The sequence below is a fragment of the Microtus pennsylvanicus genome, chromosome 12, assembly GCF_037038515.1.
Source record: "Microtus pennsylvanicus isolate mMicPen1 chromosome 12, mMicPen1.hap1, whole genome shotgun sequence".
Classification (NCBI taxonomy): domain Eukaryota; kingdom Metazoa; phylum Chordata; class Mammalia; order Rodentia; family Cricetidae; genus Microtus; species Microtus pennsylvanicus.
This window is the reverse complement of record NC_134590.1, coordinates 30,578,253-30,590,393: the sequence shown is the minus strand read 5'-3', so window position 1 is coordinate 30,590,393 and position 12,141 is coordinate 30,578,253. Positions and strand designations below refer to the sequence as shown.

General features: G+C 35.9%; 1 protein-coding gene across 4 annotated transcripts in view; it reads right to left on the bottom strand.

Annotated features, from left to right (window-relative positions):
* Positions 1-1,541: 1,541 nt before the first annotated feature.
* Positions 1,542-12,141, bottom strand: part of Gabra4 (gamma-aminobutyric acid type A receptor subunit alpha4) — an 82,256-nt gene continuing 71,656 nt past the window's right edge. For all 4 annotated transcript variants that reach the window (XM_075943139.1, XM_075943141.1, XM_075943142.1 and 1 more), the window contains one exon: positions 1,542-3,970. In XM_075943139.1, coding sequence (XP_075799254.1) covers positions 3,449-3,970 — 522 coding nt within the window. In that variant the 3' untranslated portion in view covers positions 1,542-3,448. The remainder of the gene's footprint in view (positions 3,971-12,141) is intronic.

The following is a 12,141-nucleotide window of genomic DNA, read 5'->3' as shown; positions in this document are numbered from 1 at the left end:
ACATTAAACCAAGATGATCCTCTTTTTTCTTTCCCACTGAAGTTTATCAAGTCTAGAAGATCAGAGCAGTTGACTTCGGGTACTGGTGAATGGAGAGCTTTTCTATCTCCTTTCCTGGAGCTGAAACAATTTTCTGGCTTAAGGTAAAATAAAATGCACACATTTTTACGGATGACTTGAAATAAGGTCCCTGGTAAGGTGAGTGATTGAAAAATGACCTTTTAGAAGTCCATTCCAGCCTACTGCATTTATCATCATCATTAGCTGATTTGTGACTCATCTCTAATATGAAGGAGAGTGATGTTGTACTGTCCTTTAAGATTTGTGAGGCTCAGTTTGAAGTGTCTATTACAGAAAGTACTAGGTCTATGCACAAAGGCAAATCATTTTGTTCACCATGGATTAGTCACGCAAATGCATTTTATAACTAGTCATGGCTGGGGGAAATCAGAGGTGATTACACAGCAATAATTAGCCAACTTAGAGTTGGGAAAGTGAAAGTAACATATTCAACAGTAAAATATAAAAGAATTCTGAATTTAAACTTTAAAGAAGTTACACAAAAGCCTATATTCTCAGACAGAAGGTTGTACTTGTTTGTTGCTTGTTCCACCACTGGCCAGGACTTTGGGATCCCATGGTGATTCTTATGCATAATGGTGAAAAGTGACTAGACCTGCACACAAGAATATCCAATGTTCCTCCGAGTTATGCAGAAGACATAAATGGTGATCAAAAGAAAAGATAAGGAAGAGTCTCAATGAAACAAAGCATGCGTTATTATTAAGAATGTTGTGTGTGACTGAGAGTCTGTATACTAGCAAAAAAAATATATTTTGGTCAATTTAGTCTTAAAATGAGCAATGGTGACTCTTTGGATTGTTTAGTCCTTTCTGGTGACGGGGCTACACACATATACATCAATTGTCTGGGCAACAGAAAAAGGAAACTGGAGTTTGAGATTAGCCTGGTCTACACAGCAACTTGAAGGCTTCCCTTAGGAGCATACAAAGACCCTTTTTTATTCCCTGCCCCCACCGCAAGGGTATTCGCTTTGATTTTGTTTTTAAAATTATTATTGTGTATTCACTTGGGTTTTTTTCTGTTTGAAAGCTGTGTTACACTCTTTCCTATAATGTGCTATAACTCACTCTGTAGTCTCAAAACTTGGGACATTTCTCTGCATCAACCTCCCCAAAACTGGGGTCACAGGTTTCAACTATCAAGACAGAGTGAGTCAGTTAGTTTTCAATCCATTTAAAATCTATAACATTTTTTTAAAGTATATTTTTAAAAGGCCAATAAATAAAGCATTTAAAGTTTAGGAGGAGCAAATATACTTTTTTAAAAAGGACAATAGGGAAAACAAAACAAACAAAAAAACAAAAACAAAAGAAACAATAGAAAGAGTGTTTATCTCCAAAGCAAGAAATCTTCGCATTTGGTATAAAAAGTGATGATGTTTCCCCCCCATCATAGGTCTGAGCACTGGCCTAAGAGCCAAAAGTATTTCACACTCATGAAATAATTTTAGTATAAGCTTTTATGTACAATTACTCTTTATTAAATGTATAAACATATTTACAGATGTTCCTGGGTCTTATTTTGCTGGAATCAATTTATAAGTGAGGATTTCTTCCACATTCATAACCTTAAAGTGTTTTAACTTTATAAAATAGTTAGAAATAAAAAAGAAGGAATTCTCAGATGAAGATCAGTTAAAATTTGACGCTTTCAAATCTTATAAGTTTCATGGGCAGCCATTACAAAGCAAGGTAGAAACTCAAAAGTTCATATTAATCAGTATAATTTTTCCCAGAAAATAAGAAGTTCTGCCTATAAGATGTTCATTTCGATCAAATATTGCCCCCCTCAACCCAGAACATATGCATTTACACATACCAAGAACAAGTAGAAATACAGGGGGAAAAATCAGGAAGTGAAACATCACGAAGACCAATCAGGACTGAGCTTTTTGGGAAGCTGCAAGAGATTCAATTAGGCTGTTGGGCCTACAGAATGAAAAGGCAGAGTCAGTCCTTGAAAAACCAGATACACTGTCTCACAGTCACTGACACCCCATCCAAGACTAGGATACTTTTCTTTTTTTCTCTAATTGCTCCTTTAATTTTTAAAGTTCCTTGGTTATAAAACCTTATCAAACTGCCAGAAAACAAATACAAAACATGCCAGACATACAGACATTATGAGCACAAAAGCTTGCAAGAACGTTAGCATTTTGGCAGCAAATATTGCTCTCTACTGAGATAAGCATACAAACGGCCTGTGCGGACTTTTGATTTGGATGATTCTGGTCCGGTGGGAAAACTGTGTTATGTAACCTGAATCAAATTTGACACAGGTAATCAGTTAGGTTTTCCAGTGCCTAGATGATTTTTATGTTTCATGTATACAATGCTTTTTCACCTATAGAACAATCTCTATCATTATTTCATTATAGTTTGAGACCCAATCATCAAGATTGGACTAACATGTACTTATCTCAAAGTGGCTATAGGAACAAATGTATTTGATTTCCTCTGTCAGTGCAGGAGAAACAAATCTATTGGCTATGTTGTCAGAGTCTAACTAAATTGCCTTCATTAAAGAACACAAGGTGCTAGGTTAAATTACGGTTCTTTAACATGCACTGACTCTCCTACTACTGAAGTAACTCTGTAAAGGTGAAAGAACCTCCCTAGAAAACTGTCTCTAAGCCGCCTAGAACACGCATGCTCCAGGCTCTGAGGAACTATGTAGTAAATGTATACAGTACATAACTGAATGAGATACTATGAAAAAGAATTTATACAATGAATTTAACTTTGGCTCAGAGCACAACATTTCAAGTCAACTGTTAAGTAATTTTTTTTTGGACCAATATGTGCCAGAAAATGCATGTGCCCTAGTTGGTGTCTATTATTGATGACGCCGAGGCTTCACTGTATTGATCAGTGTTGGTTGGGTTCTATTTTCCTCTTCCCGGTGTTCTGCTTAGAAGAGAAGCGCTTTTCTTGCAAAGGACTTCCAGGACACAATTCTGGTGAAGGGCAGTGCCAATGGGAAATTTTCTGTGACTGGTTGATTTCATGGGGTGTATTTAAAAATATCACAGTCTTTTTTTTTTCTTTCAAATTTCAATGCAAAAATATGCATCACATATCTCTTCTGGCCCTATTTCTCTTGTTCCAACTTTCCATAATAGTCTGTATTCCATCCAATTTGAACACTGAATAGATTCTTTTAAAATCATCTTTCTGTAAGAAACATGGTTCACTTTCTGTCCACTGAGGAATTAACTCTCTTGATATCTACCTGATTTATATTTTTATTTTAAAAAAAAATGACATAGAATTTTTATTTTAGTAAAGAATACTTATCTTTAAAAACATTTAAAAAGACAGTCTGGATTTCCATCATCTTGTATGAAATTACTATAGCAACAAAATTACATTAGACTTTCTGATTTCTCCATGGTGTCCTTAGATAAATAAACAACCCAGTAGACCATGTTAAATGCCCCAAATGTCACTGGGAAGAGAATACGAGCATATTTGTCTATTTTACTTGTGCCAGATCCGGAAGGTGGTGGAGCAGGGGGAGGAGGTGTGGCCGACCCAGTTCCAGCGGTCCCCGTTGTGTTAACTGTGGTCTTAATTCGCCCAAGTCTGGACCCAAATGCAGGGCGAGTAGAAGTTGACCCCAAGGAAGCCGGTCTTGATGTGCCACAAGGGCTGGGGGAGGGCGCAGAGGAAAGACCTTTGGCTGCAGAAATCGTCTCAGCCGCATTTGCTCTGCTGAATGGGTTTGGACTGGAAGCTAAGTACTCCTTAGGGGTGGCTTCAGAAGACTCGTGCACTGTGGTGGTCTTGCTGGAATGGTTTCGCACCTCAGTTCTGCTGTTGCTATCAGTTTCTGAGTGGACCAAGGCATTTGTTCTTTTCCTCATGTTCAAATTGCCGTGTATATTCTGAAAAGATACATCAAAATTTACATTTATTATGTAATTTTATGCAGCTCTGTACAGAATTCAAAAATACAAATGTATGATTACTTGGAGTCTATAAAATAACCATTTAAAAATCCATTGCAACCATTTAACTAGATAAAATTGCTTATTTCTACCCATATTAATAGTAAGTAAAGAGATGGAGTAATAAAGAGAATTGAGAGGAAGCTTACAAACGGGTGACCGGAATAAACAGACCTCAGAGGCCATCAACGAAAATATGTAATTGAGAGTTCAGTTTGGAGAGATGGGCATTTTCTATGACAATATATCTGGACACTACATTCAGACATTTTTTAAAGATTCACTCCATAGCTTATGCCTTTGTGAATTATGGCTTCAAGGTCATAGAAGTAGAGTTTGAAAACAGAAAAAAGAAGAAAGCAGTATCACAAAATAGAGCCAAAACAGACTTCAAGGAGCTGAGAATGAATTCCTCATGTCAGCTTGGAGTATTCTCCTAAGCTGTGGCAGCTGATGAACTATGAGAATTGTGGCCTAACATATCGCAACAAATTTCAGTGGAGACAACCGAAATCAAAGTCAACAGCAGCGTAGAAGCTGAAGACACCATTGAAGATGCTGCATTTTTCTCTGCAATTCTTAAGCCCCATTTAACATAAAAGAATAATAAATTTTAATTTATTCTAAAATATTACATACATAATAAAGAATATAAAAGTGTTAAAGGGTTTATACTATTGCTGCAGAGAAATTATGTATACTTACATATCATGAAATGAAAAGAATATAATAAAAGTAAATATATTAAACGTAAACTAGTAAATAGGGGCAGAGAGAAGGCTTGACTAGTAAAGGCCACTTGCTGGCAAGATTGGAATTGGGGTTCCTTCCCTAGGACCCTTAGAGTGGAAGGAGAGAACCGTCTCCAACAAGTTGTTCTCTGACCGACCTCCACACTCACACTGCTACTTTTTCATTCTTGTGTGTGTGCGCCCACACACGCAAACCTAGAAATACACACAACATAAGTACATATAAAGTAAAAATAACTCAAAGTAAATGGAGAAGGGAAGGGATGGAAGAATTATTACTTGCATACACACAGAGAGAGAAAGAGAGAGAGGGAAACAGAGATAGAGATAGATGGATAGATAGATAGATAGATAGATAGATAGATAGATAGATAGATAGATAGATAGATAGATAGATGATAGATAGATGATAGATAGATAGATAGATAGATAGATAGATAGATAGATAGATAGATAGTTTATTTCTGCTTAGAGTTTGATTATGAGTTCACTAATGCTTATCCTAATGATGAATGATTCTAACTCCATCCACAGTAGAATAACAGAGATTGGATTTTCTTCCCTGATTGAACAGAAAGACCTATATAAAAGATGCACAACAACTCAATATCTGAAGATACTGGATATCAAACAACATAGGAGGAGAAACACGGAAAGAAACAAACATGAGAGTTTCCATACTGTGGTGCAGAAAAAAAAAAAGAACCCACAAAAATGCTAGCCAGCCTCCTGAACTGAAGAGATGATTTGAGAATGTGTGGAGAGAAAAGTGACTAGTATTTGCAGGATAAAGAACTAAAGAGGAAAAGGTTGACCAACGATCTCTAAAAGTCTGGACAGAGTTATGTTCAGTCAAGAGCAGTTTATGAGTGAGAAGTACTCATGCAAGATTGAAAAACAGAATCACCAGAAGGCATGGAAGAGAACGGTATTTGATACCCTCCCAATGTCTAATATAATGAATGAGTGGTCCCATTCATCAGATTTGAAAGTGTCAATATAAACTCAGAAAGTCTTTACTTCAGAAGTTTGGAATGAATAGTTCTAAACAGTGACAATAAATCTAATAGTCCTACTGCTGATTCATGAATTTTAATAGCAAGATCAGAAGATGAAGCTGACTTCAATAATGTATCTGTTCTCTAGAACAAAGTCCAAAAATATTAAAAGTCTCTTTGCGATTCCCTCTGGATTAGTATTCTCCTAGAATTTTCTGAAATCCTGTGAAACATACTCTGTATAGTGGGACTGGTTACAAAACTGATTCTAATAAGCATTTATCTTTATAGTCATGTCCCATGTCAGGTGCACACTCCTCCCTGATTAAGAGATAGAGTCCGGGACTGGAGAGACAGCTCAGTGGTTAAGATCACCAGCTGCTCTTCCAGAGGTCCTGAGTTCAATTCCCAGCAACAACATGGGGGGCTCACAACCATCTATAATGGGATCTGATGCCCTCTTCTGACATACAGGCATATAGGCAGAGCACTCACATATTAAAATAATAACAATAATAGCAAAATTCAAAAGGAGATAGATTTCATTTGCCCATAATCTAAATTATTAATTTCTTTGGCTAATAATGTACTGTGGTAATGATAATATGTCATTTCCAAATCTACCTCAAGAGTTCTAATTTGATTTCATCTTGCTTAAGGTGTTGTAACCGAAACGACAAAGAACACTCCCAAGTTAGTTTGCAGGGTAGGAAACCATTGGAACATAATCACTTATCCCAATGAGACCAAACAACAAACTGATGGGTCTGTTCCAGCTAAGAGAATATAAATAGCTTAGGCAAGCTAAATCAACACAAGCAGAAATTTCACACTGATCTGTAGAATGGAAAGCAAAAGTAAATATTTATTGTATGTGCATAAGTGTTGTCATGACATCTAAGGTAATAGCATTGTTCTTTCAACAGTTTAATGTCTATAGACCAATAAAATCAAGCATTCAGGAAGGAGGACTTTCTAAACCTCCCTTGTGAGGGAAGTTCCTTCAACCATGTGTGCTAATGTAAAGGCTGCTTTGCCCAGAGCTCATAGAGGACCTTCAGGGGGTGCTGTTGCCTAATGTCACACAATAGCTAAGTGACCAAGGCGTGCCCTTCTTCAGAATTCCATTTTCCAGCCACTACAATATTTTTAAACTGGGAGAAATTTTAGTGTTATCTTGCTGTGTTGAGGAAGAAAATAAGAAATCACAGCAAGTATTATTAAGATTTGCTGTACTGAATAGCTTTTCTACTCAGACAAATGACAGAGGCATTCAAAAACTTACTGATTAGAAGTTTATTCAAGACTTGGAAATCAGAAGTATGGCATATTCTTTCACTGTCATAGAGGCGTATGGATCAGCAGGCCACCCGAGGGATGTGAATATTTTAGAATAATTTACGTGAATGTGATTCTGCTATTTATTATTTGACTTGTGACCAGATACTGTAAAGTGTCCATGGGATATAAGCTACAGGCAGGAGGATGTCTCAAAGCTTGCGAACCAGACTGCCTGCTGTACACAGTGGAGAGGATGTCTCAAGGCAAGGTGGAAAGCAGAGACCAAAACCTGAAGCTTTCCTCTGACCCCCACATACATTCCATGTCACTCATACTTCTCCCTTCACACACAAACACACAGGCGTACAGATTGCCCTTTCGCCAAAAGATTTTGAATTAGTTTTCCACCTAAGTAATCGACTAATGAATTGAAAAAATCTTGACATATGTACATCTGACATTTGTAGGGGTAAATTTTTAATTGTTTGAAAACTATATTCTGATATGCATTCTCTATATAATTCAAGGTATTTAAAGTATGCATCAATGAAGCAAGAAGCAATGGGAAGGAAGAAAACAGAATGAAGGATGCCATTAGGATTGCTGTAAGGAAACAAAAACCAAATCTCTGTGTATGTCTAGTTTAAATGTGATAATGAGTTTCTAGAGCATAACAAGTGTCTTATTAATCACTGTCCTTTAAATTACTCAATAGGAGCCTACTTCATAACTGATCTTTGCACCAAGATGAGAATATTATAGAAAGTCAAGATCTTTCAAAGTGTTTTTATTTAAAAAAAAATTACATCCAGGGCCAAGTTTACTCTTTCTTTGTGGAACCAGCTTTTGGGCTACTGTAGGTAATGCAAAAATAAATAAATTGTCTGGATTTTATTCTAAATCTAACTGAGAATGCCTAAGAAGTCTCAATAGTATTTATCATTCCTACACAAAGGAAAGAGTATTTTGACGAATTTTAGACATAAATCTTTGCTCTTTGCTAAGCAACCAAATGCTATTTAAATTATCTTCTATTTATATCTGAAGGTAGACTATGTAAAAAGTAGTCATCATTTCCCATGATGACAAACCACCAAAGGACTGAGGAATCCATTCCTAGCCAGAATAGGAATCACTAGGAAAAATACTGGCATAGAAGTCAAGTCTTGGAGCAAACAAATTGTCAGTCAGTGTGATGTTGATTCATTTAGATTTCAGAGTCTTCTATTAGTATTCCATAAACACATAGTCATTTCCAAAAGGACATAAGTATCAACTGGATTTTTTAAAGATAAATCAATTTTAAAACATTTTGTCACTAGTCACAATAGCCTAAAGGGGAAAACTGTAGTGGGATAGAGATGGTAGGTGGCAGATTCAAACATTGCCAACAATTTAAAGCAGCAACCAGCAAACAGGTTTACATCCAAGCAATTCATCAATCATTACTGTGATCTGGCACAATTTCTAAAGAAGTATTGTAACTAAAAAAAATTAAAATTCATCTCAACTTATTACTCTAGCAGTGAATAGATAAAGTAACTAAGATTAGGTTTGCAGAATGCAAGCAGCTATGTTTATATTCTTTGCACAAGAAGTTAATGAAGTTTAATAAAATGTAATTTAACACTCCTAAATTAAAAACTAACAAGGCTAATAATGAACAGGTTTATCTTCCAGAATATCAATGAGTCAGATACACACAAAATAAAAATCAAATAATGTAAAGACATTAATTCAAGGCTACTTGAGCAAGTTTCAGGGCAGTCAAATATCTTTTTTTAAATAAGGAAATAAATTGTGGTAGAGCAGCTACAAATATGCCCAGAAGTAATGATTTACTGAGATCTATCAATAGTGATTTTAGAAAGTTCTCTCATATAGAAATGAAAAACATTACCTCCATATAAACATGCTAAATATTTCATAAATAGTATCCAAGGGATTCTATCATATATTGAGCTCCAGAATGCAGAAATGAAAACACCAAGTTCCCAATTTATTATATTTCATTTCCTCCTAGTGTTAGCATTTAATCCAATATTCACATTTCCATAAGCTATAGAAATATTATTTTCAATGCTACGGACTGAAACAAACGGCTATTTTCTATTTGGATTACCCAAACCCTTTCAGAGATTTTTAAAAATTCATTTCTTCTGTTTCATATTTGAAGGTTTGACACACTAGGATTTCTTTGAGATAAGTAGTTTTGTGGTCAATTTTGTTTCAGAGCAATTCCTGGTATTTCCTTTTATTTCTAAGACTTTTATATATTACGTATGTTCTCAGTGGCAGAAGCTTCTTTATTGGCAATCCATCAGAGCAGAAGTTCTCAGCTAAGTCAAATGGACATCTCTAGAATGTTGTCTGAAGTTGCTTTTTACCAGTTCTACCAACTTATCCCAGAGAAAAAGAGGGCAAAGCAGAGAAAGTTCACTTTCTTAAAACCCAGACACTGAGGTGGACTGGTCTTTTCCCATTCAATGAGTGAATGTACTGCAGTCATCTAAAGTATTTATAAGAATACTCTCACCAATGGAACCAAACCGAAGACCCGGATATCAATCCACATACCTTCGAACCCCGGATTTTTGACACAGAAGCAAAAAATATCAAAAGGAAAAAAGAAAGCATATTTAACAAATTGTTGCTGGCCTAACTGGATATCAACATGTAGAAGAATGAAAATAGACCCATATCTATCACCATGCACAAAACTCAAGTCCAAATGGATCAAAGACCTCAACATAAAACCAGCCACACTGAACCTTATAGAAGACAAAGTAGGAAGTACACTTGAATGCATTGGTACAGGAGACCACTTCATAAATATAACCCTAGCAGCACAGACACTGAGAGAAACAATTAATAAATAAGACCTCCTGAAACTGAAAAGCTTCTCTAAAGCAAAAAACATGGTCAACGAGACAAAACAACAGCCTACAGAATGGATAAAGATTTTCACTAACCCCACATCAAACAGTGGTCTGATCGCCAAAATATACAAAGAACTCAAGAAATTTGTCATCAAAAGAACAAATAATCTAATAAAAAAAATGGAGTACAGACCTAAACAGAGAACTTCCAACAGAGGAATCTAAAATGGCTGAAAGACACTTAAAAAAATGTTCAACATCCTTAGTCATCAGAAAAATACAAATCAAAGCAACTCTCAGATTTTATCTTACACCTGTAAGAATGGCCAAGATCAAAAACACTGATGACAACTTATGCTGGAGAGGTTGTGGGGTAAAGGGAACACTTTTGCATTGCTGGTAGGAGTGCAAGCTGGTACAGCCCCTTTGGATGTCAGTGTGGCGATTTCTCAGAAAATTAGGAAACAACCTTCTTCAAGACCCAGTAATATCGCATTCGGGTATATATCCAAAGGATGCTCAATTGTGCCACAAGGACATGTGCTCAACTATGTTCATAGAAGTATTGTTTGTCATAGCCAGAACCTGGAAACAACCTAAATGCCCCTCGACCGAAGAATGGATAAGGAAAATGTGGTACATTTACACAATGGAGTACTACACAGCAGAAAAAAATAACTACACCTTGAATTTTGCAGGCAAACTGATGGAGCAAGAAAACATCATTTTGAGTGAGGTAACCCAGACCGAGCAAGACAATTATCACATGTACTCACTCATAGGTGGTTTTAAAACATAAAGCAAAGAAAACCAGGCCAGAAATCATAATCCCAGAAAACTTAGACAACAATGAGAACCCTAAGAGAGACATACATAGGCCTAATCTACATAGGAAGTAGAAAAGGACAAGATCTCCTGAGTAAATTGGGAGCAAGGGTTGAAAGGGCAGGGAGAGGCAGGGAGGAGATCAGTAAAGAACGTAGGCTCAATAAAAATCAATAAATAAGAATACTCTTAAAGGCAGTAAAATGTCCAAACTCTTAGGCTAAATTTGTAAAAAGTTCATGTATTAGTTATGTTTTTTTCTGACACTGGGTAATTGATTAGGATATCTGATTCCCAAACCAGACCTAGCTGAATTCCAATATTGAATCTGTTATTTGTAGTATACAACAACTTATTTAACCTCTAAACATCTCAGACTCCTTTATGCAACTAGATTGCTAATATGTCTTCGGTCTAATAAATAAATGAACACCCAGCATACAGTATGCATAAATTAACTAGTGTACAAAAATTTAACCTAGATGAGGTCAAATAAAAAGGAATCTGTGTGCAAAATAAAAAACACTCAGAAATGAATAATTATAAGAAATAAAAACTTAGAAGACATTTTAATGAATCTATACTATAGATTATGAACAAAGTTACTGATATAAAATAAAATCTTAGAAGACATTGTAATGTATCTATAGATTATGAATCAAGTTTTCAATAATCAGGAAAGTAGCTAAGTAGTTGGTCCACAAAACAAGAAATAAGCTCTGGTAAAGTCAGACAAAGAAAATCTGTTGCTGATTGAATAAGAAATAAACACAAATAAATACAAACTTGTATTGAGAGTAAAAATGAGAATTAACGCATGCACAAAATAGTACATTTTTGCAATTTGGGCAAACTAGAAGCAAGCTACTACTGCTACTGCTGCTGCTGCTGCTGCTCCGCCGCTGCTGCTAGACTGACTACAGTAGAATAGTTTTTACAGCTGATCTGCTCACAGGCTTTGAATGAGTCAGGCACCACCAACAATACCATGCTCCATACAGGAAAAGGCATATCAACAAATAGTTCATGTCTAAGCTTTAGATGGCTCCCTTATTCTATCAGATCTTTTCCTCCTTAGTGTTTTATCAGTTATTAGTAACACTTTAATTCTAGTCATCAGGAAACGGCAGTGGCTGGGAAACAGCTATAACAAATTCTCCATCTCAGAGCTATGATAAGGCACAGCATTAGTCCACTGTTCCAGACTAGCTAGCTCGCTCTCTAAATATAGCTGAATATTAAAAAGAATTGAATCTGGGAACGTAGTGCCTTAGTGTTCTATGGTCAACATTTTTGTTTATTTCTTATTTCAATTATAGTGGTCCAAAAATGAGGTTATGTGGTTACCAGATAAGGGGTGTTAAGAGGCAACA